Below are 19194 nucleotides of genomic sequence, written 5' to 3'. Positions count from 1 at the left end.
AACTTCAGTATTAACTAGCTTAGCTCTATACCAAAAAATTGTTGGGTATTTTTATTAAGGTCTCATTAGATTTACTAACTTTGGAATCTTCATCATGTTGAGATGTCTTAACTGAGAACAAGAAACGTTTTATAGTTTGCATCATATAGGCTTCTGAACAATTCTTGTTAAAAGGAAATCCTTATGAATTTAAGTATTTTATTTATTTTTCGTGGCTAATGTAAATGCAATTTTCCCTTTTGTTATATTGTTGAATTGACTGAGTAAACTAAGATTTATTATTTTATATCCTGCAATCTTGCTAAATTATTTTGAAAGTTTTATCATTGATTTTCTAGGGCTTTCCAGATACACTATCATGTCACTTGCCAAGAAACTTTTCTTTCCCACTAAGCTTATAATTTTCTTTTTCCTAACTGTATTGGTTCATACTTCCAGTACAATGTTAAATAGTGGAGACAATGGGCACCCTTTCTTTCTGATCTCAGTGTTTCCCTATTAAGATGCTAGTTTTAGGATTAAGATGTTTTGATGTATGTATGTATGTGAGTGTGCATGTGTATTTACGAAAATGATGTTAAGGAAGGATCTATCCATTCCTGTTTTCTTAAAAGTTTTTATTAGGAATAGGTGTTGAATTTGTCACACTTTCCCAACATCTAAAAAGAGAATATGACTGTTCTCCTTAGAGCTATTAATATAGTAAATTATATCAACAGAGTTCCAAATACTGAATCATTCTTGTACTCCTACTATAAAGCTCACTTCATCACAATGTATTTGAATATAGTGTTAAGAGATTGCACAATATTTAGGATTTTGCACTGATATTCATAAATGTCTAATTTTCATTTTTTTGCACCATCTTTATCAGGTTCAGAAATCGGTATTAGTCTTGCTTCATAAAAATAATTAGAAAGTTTTCCTTCATTTTCTATGGTCTGAAATGATTTGTGTAGCATTGGGATTACATGCTATCTAAAGGTTTTGCAGATTCCCTTGTGAAATCACTCAGGCCTGGTGTTTTGCAGGATAGCTCCTTGATAATTTCCATAAAAGAAATAGAGAAATTTATCTAAGTTTTTAAGAAACTCTCTAGTGAGGTCAATTTTCTCAAACTGTATTTTCCTAATAATCCATTTCATCTAGGTTTACAAATTTATTTGCATAGTGTGCGCAAAATAGTTGTGTACGATTTTCTCAATTTCTTCTGTATCAAGTTATTTCCTTCTTGTTATTTCTTATTTTGTATGTTTGTGCATTCTCCTTTCCCCCTTGATTAAACTAGCTAGTGGTTTACGTACTTTGTGAATTTCCCCACAAAGGTCCAGGATTGACTCATCAATTTTATGTATAGTTTTTCTGTTCTTTAATTCATTAATTTTTACTTTTATCTATTATTCCCTTTTTTGTGTGTTTTGCTTTGCTCTTTTTTGTTTCTGAGTTGGGAATTATATATTTTCAGTCTTCTATTTTTACTATGCTAAAGTAAGCAGATTAGGCCCAAGGTGGAGTTGCTCACGCTAAGACCCAAGTCAGAAAGCCAAAATTTAGTGGTTAGGTTTCTACACCCAGCTCTTCCAGAAAAGATAAGCCTAAGTCAACCTATCAGCACAAGTTACTTGACCCAGCTCCAAGATTTCCTTTTGCTCCATTAAGGCCAGTAACCCCATTTTAACCAATCAGCAAATGCCCAGTATAACTTCTTTGTTCCTCCTGCTCACTTTGGTCTATCAAAATCTCTTGGCCTTCTGCAGCTCTTCAGAGTTCCTTTCTATCTGCTAGACTGGATGTTGCCCAATGTATCAATTGCTGATAAAGCCAATAAAATCTTTTAGAATTTACTTTTGAATTTTCCTTTAACAGCTGATAATTTAAGAGTACGAATTTTCCTCTGCTCACTGCTTTAAATGTATTCCACAGATTCTCGTATGTATGTAGCATTTCCATTATTATTATTTATAAATTTATTTATTTATTTACTTTTGGCTGCTTTGGTTCTTTGTTGCTGTGTGCGGCTTTCTCTAGTTGCAGCGAGCAGGGGCTACTCTTCGTTGCAATGCGCGGGCTTTTCATTGCAGTGGCTTCTCTTGTTGTGGAGCATGGGCTCTAGGCATGTGGCCTTCAGTAGTTGTGGCTCACGGGCTCTAGAGCGCATGCTCAGTAGTTGTGGTGCACGGGCTTAGTTGCTCCGCGGCATGTGGGATCTTCCTGGAGTAGGGCTCAAACCCATGTCCCCTGCATTGACAGGCGGATTCTTAACCACTGCGCCACCAGGGAAGCCCCATTATTATTACTTTTTAGAAACTCTGTAATTTGTTTGCATTCCCCATCTATCCACGAGTTAATTTTTTTTAATTGAGGCATAATTTTGAATGCGTATCAAAGATGCTAAACTTTTCAAGTTCAATCAAGATGCTGAACTTTTCTATCACTCTACAAAGCTCCCTCATGTCCTTTCACAGTCAGTTCTTCTCCTCCTCCCAGTTTTAGCACAATTGCTTAATTTTGCATATATTTAAGATTTTACATAAATGGAATAAAACTATATGGACATTTTGAGATTTATGCATGTTATTGCATGTATGATGGTTCAACGCTTCTTACTGCTGAGTGATACTGAACTTTATCAATATATTAGTCTATCCATTCTCCACCCAGACTTGAGTACTATGAATAAAACTGCTATGAACTTTTTTGCACAAGGCTTTCTAACAAATAATAGAAGGTTTCTAAATTTCAAGATGGAAGTGCCCTTTTGCTTTTTGGTTTTGCTTTTGTTTTCTTGAATGGAACCTACTGATGTTTTCCTAATTTAGCAACAATTTTTAATGAATATTCTGTGTTTGAAATATAGTCTCTACTAGGATGTAGTAATGGATATACCTGATGATCTGCCTTATTATGTGGTTTAGATCTTTTATAACCTTATTTTTTGTCTACAACACCTATCTTGTGCTAAGAGTATTAAAGTCTCCAATTTTTAGTGCTTTTCACTACTTGCATTTTTTATAGCTTCTGATTTACACAGATGGTTGCTGTTATTTGGTTCATACATATAACTATTGTATCTTTGTTGTGAATTGTGGTTGTAGCATTATGAACTGTCCTCTTTTGTCTTTTTCAATGCTTTTTGGTTTGACTTCTACTTTGTTATCAGCATTGCCAATCCTGTTTTCTTATTATTTGTTTGCCAGGTATATCTTTGTTCATTCTTTTACTATTACTGTTTTAAGGGCCTTTTGTACGTTATAAAGTGGGTTTTGCTTTTCTAAGCCAATTTGAAAATATTTTTAATTGGCGATGCGCCACTATTTCTTGCTGTGTATGTTGCTTTTGAGAAACCCAATACCATTCTAATTCTCTGGCCCTTGTAAGTCACTTCATCTTTTTACCCTGGAGGCCCTGAGAATTTTTCTGAATCTTTAAAGTTGTATAGCTTTACTGGAATATATCTTGGAGTTTATCTTCTGGTATGAACTTTTCATATATTCAAAATTCAAGATTCAGATCTTTTATTTCCAGAAAGTTTTCTTGATTATGCGTTTAAATGTTATGCTTTTATGCCGCGGAGCAACTAGGCCCGTGAGCCACAACTACTGAGCCTGCGCATCTGGAGCCTGTGCTCCACAACAAGAGAGGCCGCGATAGTGAGAGGCCCGCGCACCGCGATGAAGAGTGGCCCCCACTTGCCGCAACAAGAGAAAGCCCTCGCACAGAAACGAAGACCCAATGCAGCCATAAATAAATAAATAAATAAATGTTATGCTTTTATTCCTCTGCCTTCTTGAGAGACATCAATTACATGTGAGACTTTTTGGACCCACCTTTCACTAAAACGGTCATTTTCATTCTCTTGGTTTTCTTGTTATTCTTCTCTGTCTTTTATCACATTTGCATTTGACTCTATTGTTTGTTGGGAAACTTGTAACTTAGTCTTCATTTCTGATATGATTTTTTTCCCTCTACTTTCTCGGTTTAATCTAATCTGACTTTATTTCATCCTGTTTTTTGTCCCTTTCTGTTCTGTGTTATATTTCTGAGTGAAGGTTTTTACCCTTATCACCAAATATGGTTTGAAGATGTTTTATTTCTTTTGAGTATTATTGTGTCAATTTTCTTCTGCCTCACTTTTTTCTTTTTTTGGGGAGAAGGAGAGATATTCATCAGCTGATATGCTTTGATTCACACTGTTTCTTCTCAGAGAAGTTCTGTATGGATGTGACCCATTCTTTTCTATTTCTATTCATTTCATGGTCAGAGTTTCTAGTTAAAGAACATTCTCTTTCTTTTTCTGAAAGATTATTTTTTCCTCTTCCTTCTTTCTCTTTATCCATGACTTCAAGTCTCCATGTCTTCACTCCTTCCCTATGAAGCACTGGTAATTTCAGCTTACCAATTCTGGTATTGCTTGCTTTCAAGCTCTTCTCTGTGGCTGGAACTGTGAACTATCAGATTTCAAACCTGTGTTCAGTATTTTGGAACTTAAGTGATGAATTTCTCTCTTTTGGAAGTGGTATTTTTGTGCTTCATCTAAGCCTTCCATGTCCCTAAACTCTTTCAACAAACCTGTTAAGACTTCCCTTTCCCACTCTTCACATGGGCAGGAGGAGCTCTTGGAATCTGATTTCTCTGCTTATAGGTAATTTGAAGGTTGTGGTAATCTGTTTCTTAATGCTGAAGGCAGGGGTGGTGTGTGATTTATACATGCTTTTTTATTGGTTTATAGGTAGGTGGGTGGGAAAATTGCATCAGGCTTCTGCCACTGTTCTCCAGACTTAGAAGCCTATACATACACGTTTAAGTAGTATATTAGAATATATTATCTTAGAAATACTGCTTTTGCCATTTTCTGAAACACTTCACCTGTCACACATTAGATTCAGTTTTTGTATCACTTGACAGTTTTCCAGAGTAAGTCTTGTTCATTTTCATCTAATTCAGTTTAGAAACACATTTTCTCTACAGGAGTTTATTTGTAAATTCCGCAGTGATCTTATGAAATACTTTTGCTACTTATTTGTAAAAAGCCTGTTAAGATTAGTAATACAACTAATATAAGTCATACAACTTATAGGATGCTTAATATGTGCTAGGGACATTCTAAGCACTTAATATGTAGCAATGCATTGAATCCCTACAAATATTACTCCCTTTTTACAGATGAGGAAGTAGAGGTTCAAACGGATTAAGTAATTTGCCCAAGGTCATACAGCTAAAATGAACACTAGCAATATGAATCAAGGGAATAATCTTAAATCTATGTTCAATTTTAACCTCCTTTCTCTTTCTTTCTTAATTATGGTTCTATCAGCTAACTTCTGTAAGCACAGAAAACAAATATCAAATAAAACTGTTTCAGGTAATGTGCCATTCTGAATACACTGCTCTTTAAAATAAAACTGAAAAATCATGTTAGGTGACTACTCAAGGCTTTGAATATAAGGTGATGGGATGACTGCAGGTGGTGAAACCTTGCCTAATATTAGGGCATATATGGTGACTCCTCAACTAGCACAGAGGAAGTCAAAATATAATACCTAAAATTCATACATCAGGTAATGGAAGTCTAATATTTAGATTTATGGAGATGGATATTAGATCAAAAAGATTAAAGAATTAAAAGTAGTTGTCTTAGGACTTCCCTAGCAGTTCAGTGGTTAAGACTCCATGCTTCCGCTGCAGGGGGCATGGATTTGATCCCTGGTCGGGGAACTAAGATCCCACATGCCGTGAGGCATGGCCAAAGAAAAAAAAAAAAGCTGAACTGGGAAGAGAAAAAAAAGATTGTCTCATGAAAGCTGAACTGGGAAGAGAAAAAAAAGATAGCTGCAAGGGATCCTTTTTGGGGGTACACTTTTATTATTGTTTACATGATACTATCAAGTGCATGCATTAGTTTTATAAAAATAAAAGTTAATTTTTATAAAGTATAAACTACCTCTAAAAAATTCAATAATTGGTAAAAATTGAGAGACTGATGATATCTGGCATTGGCAAATTTATGTATGGGAGAAAAAGCACTCATATACACTTGGTAGGAAGGCAAATGTATGCCATCTTTTTGGAAGGCAATTTGTATTACTTATGAAAACTTAAAAAAAAATGAGCATGCCTTTGACCAGGGAATTCCACTTTTAGGAATCTGTCCTTCAGAAATACTCATAGGACACAAGAATCCATGTGGAAGGATATTTCTTGCAGCAATAATGTAATAGTGAAAAACTGAAGGCAATCTAACCATCAGTAGGGGGTGATTTACTACAGGTACAATACTGAGTGAAAAAAAGTAAATTGCCAAATACGAATAATTTGACTCATTTTTTATTAAAAGAAACAACATATGCTGGTATATGCACAGATTGATATATCTGTTTGTTTATGTATGCATTTAGAAAGATCCTGGAAGGAATAGCTAAACTGTTAACAGTGTGAGAATGGGATGGGAGGATAATTTTAACTTTTCTGTATTTTTCATTTTCTTTTTCTTTAAACAGCAAATATGTAACACTTCTATAATGAAAAATAAAACAAAAAAGAGGTTTTTAGAGTGACAAAATGTAGGAAGAAGTCATAAATTGCAGTAGAACTTCATTTTCCTACCGTGACTGTAACCCTGATGAACCTTCCTCCTTATAAAATCTACAAAGGAATTAAAAAGTATAACCATTAACTTATTTGTATAATCACCCACAGGTTGCAATAAAAGTGTAAACCTCTCCAGGAGAAATTTTACAGAAAATATTTGAGATTCTAAATGCAAGCACATATAAATATGCAACCAAGTACTAATAGCATAATTTCAACATGAATAAACTAATCAAAAGTTAACCAATTCTCCATTATCCGCACTAACAGGGTACAGTGACCCATATAATTATCAAAGTTTTATATTTAGTCATGGAATGTAAGTTTTCTAGAACCTTAAGTTTGAAAGTTGTATGTGTGAACTGACAAAGTTCAAAATAAGAATTAACAGATACTCTATGATGACTGGACTCAGTAAGAGCTACCTAGCTCTCGCTGGTTTCTTCCTCATATCACTATCAAGATACAATTCACTGGGCTAAACAGAAGGGCCTTTGTGCTTTCTAAGCTTACTATTAGGAGAAAAATAAATGGTAAGGATTTGGGATTGTTGGATTTTTGTTTCCCACAAGTTCAACGTGAAAGAGTAAGTCCATGTCAATGATACAGTCATCTAAACTGAAAGCAATAATACCCTGAGTATCCCACCTGGAGAAAGTGAAAAGTACCCAGAGAAGGACAGGAGAGGACAATGTTCTACATAACAATACTCTAAGATTTAAAGCAACAGTGAGCAAAGGGAAGCTATCTTTGATATATAAAAAATACAAATTTCTATCTCTTTGGGTTCAAGTTCTGGTTCTATTACTTAGGACTTTGGATGTAACAATTATTTGGGTCTCAGTTTCCCTTTCTTCTAAATAAGGAAAACACCACTTACCACACAGGAAGGATGTTTGAAAAATAAAATAATTCACATGAATGCGCTTTCAGTTCTTCAGAAGAAAGTTATGAATCCTTAAGTATGAATCTGAAAAGCTAATTAAAAATAAGATGACCTTGTCAAAATTAAGTCTGAAATGCAGTAACCTAGAGGGTCTTTAAGATCGTTCATTATCAGCTATCAATTCTACTCCAAATAACTGAATTCATACTAAGGCTGGGCTGAAGTGTAAATGTAATTTAAGTAATCAAACAAGAGCATTTATAATGTTAATGTAGCAAAAATAAGTTAAATAGGTTATTCAGCATCATCTTGATTTGATATACCTAAAAATACTGATGTAAAATGATGACATTCTCTTGGTGTTTATCTTTTAAAAATATATTTGGAGCTGGCTGCTCAAAAGATACACAATCAGTAACAATAAACACTATAGGGTATTAATAATGGAACAATTGAAATAGAGTTAAACACACGTGCACACAAGGGGGTTATTTCTCTGGTGTATAAAATAATCTGAAACTAGCTAATTAAAGTTTTGAAGTCTAATAGTAAAGTAATAGATGGTATTATCCAACATCTACTGAGCAATATATACAAATCATTATGCTAAGCACCAGAAATACAAAAAAGTGTTAAACTTAATATGCATGTCCTAAAACTAGACTATAAACTACGGCCAAATAGTTGAGACAACAAGAAATTACAAAATTGGGGGCTTCTCTGGTGGCGCAGTGGTTGAGAATCTGCCTGCCAGTGCAGGGGACACGGGTTCGAGCCCTGGTCTGGGAAGAGCCCACGTGCCGCGGAGCAGCTGGGCCCGTGAGCCACAATTACTGAGCCTGCGCGTCTGGAGCCTGTGCTCCGCAACAAGAGCGGCCGCGATAGTGAGAGGCCCGCGCACCGCGATGAGAAGTGGTCCCCACTTGCCGCACTAGAGAAAGCCCTCGCACAGAAACGAAGACCCAACACAGCCATAAATAAATAAATAAATAAATAAATAAATAAATAAATAAAATTAAAAAACAGCAGGTACCAAAAAAAATAAGGATGAAGAAATTACTAAATTAATTAATGCGTATTGTATACAACTAGTTCTACAATATAAGTAGGAATTAGATAATACAGTGAAAAGGGAAATAAGAAAAAGGGATTCTGGATAGATATCTTAACATTTTATCATTTATAGCAGCTCACATTTTCTTATACAGTGGTCATCACGTCTGACTGGAGGTTTACGGAAACCTTGGGAGTAAGGCACGGCTGATCCCTGGCCCTTATTTGAAATGAGGAAAATGAAGCCTGAAGAGATTAGGCAACTTGCGTTAAGATCACAGGTCAGGAGGTGGCAGAGGCAGAGCCTGGCCAGTTTGCCAACTTTGTCCGTAGATCATTTCTACTACATTACATTTTAAGTTATCAATACTAAAGTGAGAACTAGAAGGGAGCTCAGAAATCTTCTCATGCAGTATTGCTCTAACCAATCTGATAAAACCCTTTCTGAAGAAGGCTCCACCACAGACCTACTGAATGATAACCCACAAGAGAGAGGTTTTGTATTTTTATAAGATCCCCAAGAGGTGATTGTGGTGATCAGCTAAGCTTGGAAAACACTGTTCTACTATCTGTATGTCCAGTGTGGCAGACATGTGGCTATTTATATTTACACCTGATTAGATCAGATTGAAAATTGGGTTCCTCGGCCACACTAGTTACCTTTTAAGTGCTCAACAGCCACATGTGGCTAGTGGCCACCATACAGATGGCACAGATATAGGACAGTTCCATCACTGCAGAAAGTTCTATTGGATAATGTTAATTCTAGACCAACCTTTCCACTCTAAGGATGAGAAAACTGAGGCACAGAATCTTGTCCAACAGGGCATATGAAGTTACTCAGTGGCAGAATTGAAATGCTAACCTAATCTGCCAGTGTCCCTCATACTGTATCACTTCATCCCCATAAATTTAGGGTTTATTCAAGTGGGAATTATTTTCTTTCCACCCTTCCTTGTGGGTTGCAGTAAAGTAAGAAGAGAAATTTTAAATTTGTGGGAAAAAAATCCTAAAAAAACAAAGGTTTATTTAAAATAAATGACTAAATCAAACAACCTGCAATTTTTGTACAAAATTAAAAGTAGCCCTGGACAGTTAAGAATACTAGTATTAGGAGGCATATCTTAGTTTAACTATTGTTAACTCCTTCCTCTTTTACCATCCTGATGTTTTTATCTTTCTTTTGGATCTGAAACTCTGAAACTAATGATAATTGGCTTACCTTAACATTATAAATGTGAAAAAGTTAAATCTTACTTAGCAAACATTTTAAAGATGAAAAATTGAGAAACAAGGAGCAACCAAAAGAATAGTGACTTGTCTAATTTTAGGATGTGGTCACTCAAATCACTGAGAACTCATGGCTTTCAGTAATCCAGTGGTTTAGTATTTATAACGTTAATAGGTTGTTTTCACTTCTAAGCTATAGTTTAACCTTCCTTTGACTACTATGTTAAAAACAATTTAAATAGTTTTAATTTCTGATGAAACTGAGGGTTTGAAGCCTCTGAACATCTAAGAAAAGGTTTAGACACTAATTAAATCAACATATAACCAGCCATAAAAATATACAGTAGTGTCTTCTTTAAAAATAAAACCAGTCATTCCTGTCTAGTATGTTTAGAATGCAAACGTCTCCAAAGTTAGTCAGCTTAAGTCATGACAGTTCATGTTTAAAGTGAACAGGAACTTGGGAATTTCACGTTAATAAAAACTTTCAAGACAGAATTATGCAGCTCCATTAACTTTTATCAGTTATCTAGTATTCATTCCCATGTTAACTTTCAGTGACTAGATTTAGAGAAAATATCATATGTCAAAGTGTGTACAAAATTAAAAGTTGGACAGTTAAAAAACATGGTTCAACATAAGATACTTATCAACAGATACTTATTCAAGACAGTTTTTGCCATAATTTGCAAGGCAGCCAGAAGCGTGGAGTATGGGGTTCTACATAAGTAGAAGCTACTTGTTATTCAGAGAAGGAGGTGGTGCAAAAAAAGACAGCTATTTTCCTTCTAAACACTCATCGGTGTAGAGGTAAAGAAATGAAAAAAAATACAGTGTAAGCACATTAGAGCAGAGCAACAGTCTCCAAGTCACAAAAGGGGGAGAGAAAACAATTTCTGTGCTCTAACATTTTAAACAGGCGACTGGGAGTTTAAAGTAAAGTTTACTCTCTGGCTTTTATACCAGATTCGTTACTTCGCTACATTTTATCTGTTATGTCTTGACTCCCACTTCACCATATTAGGAAGAGGAAAACATGTGCCCCCAAGATTCCTATGCCAATAAAACTTCTCTTGGAAGCACCATAGCTCACCAAATGAAGGAGAATATTAGAAAAATGCTAAGTGACAATAGTAGAACTGAATTATCTAAACCACCAAGTGATAACTACTGATGCATACTAATATAAGAAGCATGAAAAATACTGCAAACTCTAGGCAAATATTAAAGTGTTGCAAAAATTTCATATCTCATTAAAAATTGGAAAAGAAAAAGAGAAAGTATTGTGAAGGAGGGGCCCCAAGCAGGAAGCCCAGCTTGAAAGAAAAACATAGGTCAAAAGGAGGAGGTGGTGGGGAGTGCAGTTCTTCTGATCATCCCTCTACCAGGAGATGCTTCTAACAGCTTTGGTACTATGTCCAAGAGGCAATTTAGGCATCCCTTAGGGAAAGTGATTTAGGCAACAAGAAATGTGCTTTGAGATAGGATGCTGAAATTTCTAACTTTAAAAAGATTCACTAGTGAGAGAAAACAGCCATGAAATCCCCAGATCCCATTTCCCAAACTTCCTGTAGAAAAATATCAACCATTCTCAGACACAGAAGCCAGCACATTTGAACTGACCCAGCAAAGTTTTCAGCCGGCCCTCACTATCTCTCAAGCCCTCCTTCCCCCACTTCCCTGCTGTTCTTTCCTGGCACACAAAATATAGGCCAATGAGCAGTGGGTGGGTGAGGAGAATGTGAGAGAAAATTTGAGAAGTAAAAAGGGAATCCACTTAATAAGAACATGAATGAGTCTAAAGAGTCTAATAAGGGTAGGCAAACAACAAACAGAACTGAACGGCGAGGGCTTTCCACGGCAGCAGCGAGCACTCAGTGTTTGCAGGGGTTTAGGCAGAGGCCAGGCTACCTACCACTTGTCAGAGAGGCTGCACAGGGGACGGCTGCTTTGGGTGACCTCTAATGTCTCTTCCGACTCTGAAATGTTAGGATTCTTATTTCACAAAAGAGAACGCAACGGTCATAAAAGCCCACCGACTTAGAACCCTTTTAAACAGGCGGCCTAGGCGGCTGCTTCCCAAACACCACTCCCACCTCTCCCATCCCACACGTGCCCACCCCGCCCCCTTTCAATTTTTCCACCTCCACGTGCGAAACGCCTCGTGGCACCTGCCCCACAGCGGAGAGGCGCCTTCCCCTGCAAAGCACCAAAACTCTGCCCCCTTGGGAGAAGTGAGGACTCCACTCCCCGATTCTTGGGCGGTGAAAAAAGGAAGTCTCAAATCCAGCCTTTCTCTCTCCCCCAGCCAGAGCTGAAGGGGGACGGGGGGCCGGAACGAAGAGAACTTTCTTCTAAAATTTTTCTTCCAAAAAGTAAAGAGAACAGAGAGAACCCTGATGAGTCCGGGGGTGGGGGGAGGGGAATCCCCGCATCGTTTAACGGCCGGTAGGGGGAGGGGGGCTCCGGAGGTGGAGGGGGCGTGGGATGGAGAAGCAGGCCTGGGAGCGGGGTCAGGGGGCTGCAGGGGTTCCTGGGGTCGGGGGGCTGCCGGCGTCCCCCCCACCTGGCACACAAAGCAGCTGCCGCGCTCGGCTCTCACCAGATCCTTTGTGTTTTCCATCAGGGCCTCATGGGTAGGGGTTGTCCGTGCTCCCCGGGCCCGCGGCGCCCCCTCCCGAGCTGGGGGCAGGCGCCTCTCCCCGGGACTACGGCGACTACAGGGGGGGCCCCGACTGGGCCCAGACCGGTGGCGGCGGCGGTAGCCCCCGGATTTCCCCCCTTTAACTCGGGTGGCCCCAGGATATCAACAACATTAGCATAGCCCTCCCTCCCCAGCGCGCCTGCGCCGTGACCCGCGCCCCGATTGGCCCACTTCCCTACATACCCTCCGCTCTGTCTTCCAGCGTGGGACCCTCTGCAGGCTCCGTACTCCAAGGGCCGTACCAAGACGAAGGGGTGGAAAAGGCGATTGGGCTCGTGTAAGTCGAGTGGTTAAAAAGTTAGGAAGAAGAGTAGCAGTTTTAGCCTGTCATCTCAGTTTATACCCTGGCTTTCTTGCGCTCCTTTCAATCAATTGCAGCTGCGAAGTTGTGTTGGAAAAAAATTTCCACTCCAGTCACGCCGCTTCCCCCTCCACCCGGAAGATTGGTTCTCTCGGAGGAACTCCCACACGGGGAGGGGCTCGTGAGGGGATGGGCGTTACACGGGGGGGGGGGGGGAGAGAAAACAGTGCTGGTCACGTGCTCACAGGGCGGTGCAGCCTCCTTCCGGCCCCCTGCGGCCTCAGCCACTGCGGAAAGCGAGGGGCCTCGGCGCACGCGCAGTGAGAATCCACGTGAGCGCCTGCGTTCCTTCTCAAAACGAGCGATGCCGCCGGAACGGAGGAGCCGAGCGAGACCGGACCGGAGAGCCGGAGCGAGACCAGACCGGAAAACCCGAATGAGGCCGGACGATAGAGCCGGAGCGGGGCCGGGCGGGCCGTTCCGAAAGGCTGCTCCTTCATCTCAGCGGAAATCGCCGGCCCGGCCGCGCGCGGCGGCCGCCGTAGTCGCGGCGGAGGAGGAGAGACGGCTCCGGCAGCGGAACCGCCAGACGTTGGAGGAGGACAAGCCGGCCGTGGAGCGGTGCCTGGAGGAGCTGATCTTCGGCGACGTCGAGGACGACGAGGACGCGCTGCTGCGGCGTCTGCGGGGCCCGCGGGTGAGGGAGGCCGCGGCGTGCGGGCTGGGCGCTCGATGGGCGGTGTACCTCCGGGGGCGGAGCCTGGGCGACCTGTGGCGCAGGGGAGCGTTCAGGTGGGAGGGAACCGGGAATGCAGGCGCCGAGGGGTGCCAGACGGAAAGTCCCGGGAGGGCGGAGACCGCGCGTTTCTCCGCCCCCGAGGGAGCTGCTGCGCCTGGTATGCAGCAGGCGCTCAACACATATTCGTTTAGCTAACTAATCGTGAGAATCTTTCGATTAGTTGCAGTGGCTCAGTTCCACTGTCTTCTCCCCAGACTCTGTTTTTTCTCTCTTGGTCATTCAGTCGCCTGCCTCAATACTTTGCTGTGATTCAGGGGTTCCACTTCGTTTGTGAAATCAGAATTCGTGGGCACAGGCCTGGTAGTCTGTTTTAACAACCACATCGAGTGGTTGATAAGCCCGCTTTTGAGAGTGACAGTGTATTCGTCTATTAAAGTAGTATTTGTGAGCCAGTTTGGCGCCAGATACTTTTCCTGGCAGTGAAAACCCTGCATGATTGATTGATTATAATTTTTTTGCATGCTTTTTGCTTTTTTTTTTTTTTAATTCTATACCTGTCTTTTCTTCCAATATAGGGAGTCCCAGGCAGTTTCTAGGCACTGGAGGAGAAACAGCAGTGGACGAAAACTAACAAAAATCCCTGCCTCTTTGGAGCTTGGATACTTAGTGGCAGAGGCAGAAGATAAAATTCAAGTTATGTCAGTGAAGTGCTGAAGGAAAAAAAAAAAAATAAAGGTGTTCAAGAAAGGGAGATAAGCGTGTGTCGAGCGGGCCTGTGAAATTTTACTTAGGGTAGTCAAGCAAAGCCTTACTGAGAATTACTCAGTTTGATAAACGAATGCAGACCTAGCAAGTATCAGTTGATTGCCAGAATCTCCTTTGGGTGCTTATGGGAGAGGTTGCAGAATCTAGTTGGGAGACAGAGAAATACTACTGGAAAAATGCTGAACTGTGTGACAGTTTCCCATTCGGGAAAAGAAACAGTTTAAGTGAGGTGGGGTTTGTTGGGCTTTGAAGGATCATAGGCCAATAATAGAGCAAGTAGAAATCATTTGGACATTTCTATCATGTGGTTTTGGGAAAGCTCAAGCTCACTTCAGGTGAAATTCTGTGGTCTAGATTTAGATTTGTTTGGATAGTATAAAGTTTCTTGAGATAGGGGGTCAAGAACAGTTAAGAAAAGTGGAGAAGTATGTTTATGAATATGAAATATGACTTAATTATGACATTCAGTCATGTTATTTTATCTTTGGTGTCTGCCTTTGGTCCTGTGATTTCTGTAGTTATGTGATTTTCCCTGCTCCTTTATTCATCTGTCAACTTACCTTTTTTATTTGTCTTACTTGGTCTTTTCCTTTCAGCAAGTTGACTCTTTGACTATTCCATCTTACCTCACGTGTCCAGCGGGTGGTGCCATTCTCTATTCTCCTCATTTTCTGTTCGATCTCCAGCATTTGCTGTGGTAGCATTCTGTCCCATAATTTGATCAGAGGGCCATAAAAACAAAGCATTCTACAAGCCACCATTCTGCAAAGTCTGCCACCATGGGGCATGAAAGACTCAGTGCTTGTGGGCATTTTGTCTTTTCTAGGTTCAAGTACAAGAAGACTCAGGTGACTCTGAAGTGGAGAATGAAGCAAAAGATAATTTTCCACTTCAAAAGAAGCCAGTTTGGTTGGATGAAGAAGATGAAGAGGAGGAGATGTAGGTTGCCTAATTTTTATTCTGGAGTCCCTCTGGATTCTTCAAAAGTTACTTTGCAGGTTTTAAGAAAGTTCTCTTTCTGAATATGTGATTACGTGAAGACTTGAAAAATACTGGAAAGTATAGCAAAGATCATTCATAATCCCATCAGCGAGGGAGAACCACTGTTAACATGTTGGCATACATCTCTCCCTCTTTCTTCTGTGCTGTATAGAAAAGCTAAAAGAGCACAGTGTTTGGGGTCAGACCTGAGTTTGCCTCCTAGTTTGGCCAGTTCCTAACTGACCATTGGCAAGTTTGGAACCTACCTTTTCTCATGTGTAAAATGGAGATAATAGTAACTATATCAGAAGGCTCTTGAGATTAAATAGTGTATGTAGAGCTCTTAACACAATGCCTGAAATTGAGAAAAGACCAGAAAAAGTTAACCATCATGTACAATATGTACTTTAAGATGAGAATATATTGTATTGCAAATATTTCTCCCCAATTAAAAAAAAAACCTTTATAAACATTTTAAAATGGATGTATTATAGTCCATTATATGATTTAACCATAATTTACATAGCTATCATTGGATAGTTTTCCTTTTAATAGATTGATGTTGAGATGAGCATCTTTACGCATAAATCTTTTTCTACTTAAAATTATTTAAGAAAGATTCTTTGAGGTAGACTAACTTAATCAAAGAGCAGACATTTTTAAGGTTCTTGATAAATACTGCCAGGCTGACCTTGAGGTTCTGCCAATTTACCTTTTCATTGAAAGGTGTCCGTTTCACTCCATTTTAAAAGCAATGATTTCTCTGGACTTCCCTGGCGGTCCAGTGGTTAAGACTTTGCCTTCCAGTGCAGGGGGTGCGGGTTCGATCCCTGGTGGGGGAGCTAAGATCCTACATGCCTCGCGGCCAAAAACCCACAACATAAAACAGAAGCAATATTGTAACAAATTCAATAAAGACTTTAAAAATGGTCCACATCAAAAAAATATTAAAAAAAAATAAAAGCAATGATTTCTCTTTTTTCAGACATTGTCAGTTTAGGGTGACAATTTAGGGTAGGAAATATCTAACTTGTGTTGAGAAAACATTTTTTTATTAGTCATTGGTTTTTCTTAAAAGTAGTCTCTATTATGTCTTTGCGTATTTGTCTACTGGAGACCCTTTCATTTTTTTTTAATTTTTATTTATTTTATTTTTTTTTGGCTGTGTTGGGTCTTCGTTTCTGTGCAAGGGCTTTCTCTAGTTGCGGCAAGCGGGGGCCACTCTTCATCGCGGTGCGCGGGCCTCTCACTATCGCGGCCTCTCTTGTTGCGGAGCACAGGCTCCAGACGCACAGGCTCAGCAGTTGTGGCGCACGGGCTTAGTTGCTCCACGGCATGTGGGATCTTCCCAGACCAGGGCTCGAACCCGTGTCCCTTGCGTTGGCAGGCAGATTCTCAACCACTGCGCCACCAGGGAAGCCCGACTCTTTCATTTTGTTTTTTTATTTTTAAAATAAAAATTGTACATAAGGTGTACAACATGATAATTTGCTATATGTATATACATGGTGAAGTTATTACTACAGTCAAGTGAACTAATTAGCATTTCCATTTCTTCAGATGGTTACCATTTTTATTTGTGGCGAGAGCACCTGAAATCTACTCCCTTAGCTAATTTCCAGTGTACAATACTGTCATTAACTGCAGTCATGCTGCGTAATTGCAGCTTTGTACCCTTTGACCAACATCTCCCTTTTTCCTCTACCTTCTCACCCCTGGTAACCATCATTCTGCTCTTCGCTTCTACGTATTCTACTTTTTTCAGATTCCACATATAAGTGAGATTATGCAGTATTTTTCTTTGATGTCTGTTTTATTTCACTTAGCTTGACGTCCTTCAGGGTCATCCATGTTGTTGCAAATGGCAGATGAGACTGTTTATTAATGATTTTAGTATATCAGCTCCTTACATATTGAGAATTTCAAACCTTTATATGTCAGATTTATTGCACATTATTTTCTAGCTTTTTGTTTGCCTTTAAGTTTGTTTTAATGTTGTCTGATGCACAGAATATTTTAATGTTTATGTAGTGAAGTCTTTGACTCTTTTTTTTTTTGCTGTTGTTTCTAGTAAAAAAGTTCTTCAGAGAGAGAAATATTTGCCTATATTTTTCCTTCATAGTATTTTAAGGTTTGGGTTTTGGTTTTTGTTTTATTTTTTTTGTATTTAACTCTGATTTGCCTGGAATTTATTTTGGTGAATGGCATAAGCTGTGTCTAGTAAGTAATTATGAATTTGAAATAGCTCTTCAAAGGATAAACTAGATGATCCGAAATATTGGAGATTCCTTTTTGTTTTGGGAAGAATGGAGAATGTACATTGGAGATGTTCCACACCTTATAAATCTTGACCTATATTGTTTGCTCAAAATACTAAAGGCAGCAACTATTTATGTTGATTCTTTAAGTTGTTGAAAGCATGCTGTTTTCTGTTTTTTTTTATAGGGTTGACATGATGAACAATCGTTTTCGGAAAGATATGATGAAAAATGCCAGTGAAGATAAACTTTCAAAAGATCAGCTTCAAAAGAGACTTAAGGAAGAGTAAGTGTCCTTTTTCATAGGTTTGCCAAGATGTATTTATAACCAGTATTTTATTTTGATTTGCTCAGTCTTTGGCTTCTTTGGTAGTCAGATTTCCATTTTGAATTGGAAGAGCATTGTTCTTGGAAGACATGATTAAGTTTTAGTATGGGGGCCTGAGAAGGAATACAAGTACAAAAAATTTTGGAAAAAACTTGTAATCCCGCCATTTAAATATAATCAATGATGTTATTGGGTTTTTTTTTAACATCTTTATTGCAGTATAAATGCTTTATAATGGTGTGTTAGTTTCTGCTGTATAACAAAGTGAATCAGCTATACATATACATATATCCCCACATCTCCTCCCTCTTGCATCTCCCTCCCACCCTCCCTATCCCACCCCTCTAGGTGGACGCAAAGCACCGAGCTGATCTCCCAGTGCTATATGGCTGCTTCCCACTAGCTATCTGTTTTACATTTGGTAGTGTATATATGTCCATGCCACTCTCTCACTTTGTGCCAGCTTACCCTTCCCCCTCCCCGTGTCCTCAAGTCCATTCTCTACGTCTGTGTCTTTATTCCTGTCTTGCCCCTACGTTCTTCAGAACCTTTTTTCTTTTTTTAGATTCCATATATATGTGTTAGCATACGGTATTTGTTTTTCTTTTTCTGACTTAACTTCACTCTGTATGACAGTCTCTAGGTCCATCCACATCTCTGCAAATGGCACAATTTTGTTCCTTTTTATGTGTATTAGCTATTTTAAAGTCCTTGTGTGCTAATTCTGTCAGGTCTGTCATTTCTGTTTCTGTTGACTGCTTTTTCTTCTGATTATGGTTTATGTTTTTCTGCTTCTCTGTATATCTAGTAATTTTGATTGGATTCTGGGCAGTGTGAATGTTGTTCAGTGTCTGGATTTTGTTTTTTGCTTTTAATGTGTGTTGAACTTTGTCTTGGCAGGCAGTTAATTGACTTGGAAATCACTTTGATCCTTTCAGGATTTGTTTTTAGCTTTCTTCTACAGTAGCATTTATTATAGGCTGGTTTAGCCCCATTATTAAGGTATGACCTTCCTGGGATCTCTCCTGAATGCCCTGAGTGTTCAGTAAGGACCCTTCCTCTGACTGGTTGAACTCAAATGTCTGAGCTTTGGTTCTGTGCAACTTACAGCCCCCTAGTAGTTCTTTGCTTGACCTCATGGAGTTTCATCCTACGAGCATGCAGTTTAGTATTCAGAAGAAGTGTCTGTGGACCCCTGTGCAGATTTCTGGAGCTCTTTCTCTTCCTCTTCTACAGTTGACTGCCCCTCAAATTCCTGTTGTTTCAGCCTCTTTCAAGTCTGATCTTTTTCTCCTTGTCTCTGTGTCAGGGTCTTATAAAAATGCCTTGAGGGGAAAATCCCAGTAATGGCATTGCTCACC

The 19194-nt window shown here is 39.4% G+C and overlaps 2 protein-coding genes across 19 annotated transcripts in view; one reads left to right on the top strand and one right to left on the bottom strand.

Moving 5' to 3' along the window:
- MBTD1 (mbt domain containing 1) overlaps nt 1–12914 on the bottom strand; it is a 70302-nt gene extending 57388 nt beyond the window's left edge. For 3 of the 17 annotated variants that reach the window (XM_082372572.1, XM_082372588.1, XM_082372590.1), the window contains exons 1-2: nt 12360–12629; nt 11673–11736 (exon numbers count right to left, since the gene is read on the bottom strand). Coding sequence is in view for 7 of the 17 variants with exons in the window: in XM_082372571.1 (XP_082228697.1) it covers nt 12360–12380 (21 nt within the window). In the remaining 10 variants the exon portion in view is untranslated. The other 14 variants (XM_082372589.1, XM_082372574.1, XM_082372581.1 and 11 more) reach the window with 8 other exon arrangements.
- A 72-nt stretch (nt 12915–12986) lies between these two features.
- UTP18 (UTP18 small subunit processome component) overlaps nt 12987–19194 on the top strand; it is a 38399-nt gene continuing 32191 nt past the window's right edge. The window contains exons 1-3 of one of the 2 annotated variants that reach the window (XM_082372608.1): nt 12987–13459; nt 15093–15205; nt 17693–17791. In XM_082372608.1, the coding sequence (XP_082228734.1) occupies nt 13127–13459; nt 15093–15205; nt 17693–17791 (545 nt within the window). In that variant the 5' untranslated portion in view covers nt 12987–13126. The remainder of the gene's footprint in view (nt 13460–15092; nt 15206–17692; nt 17792–19194) is intronic. The other variant, XM_082372607.1, reaches the window with a different exon arrangement.

Source organism: Balaenoptera borealis (genome assembly GCF_965194805.1).
Source record: "Balaenoptera borealis genome assembly, chromosome: 20".
NCBI classification, from domain to species: Eukaryota; Metazoa; Chordata; class Mammalia; order Artiodactyla; family Balaenopteridae; genus Balaenoptera; species Balaenoptera borealis.
The sequence above is the reverse complement of the archived record's forward strand: the minus strand, read 5'-3'. Positions and strand labels throughout refer to the sequence as shown.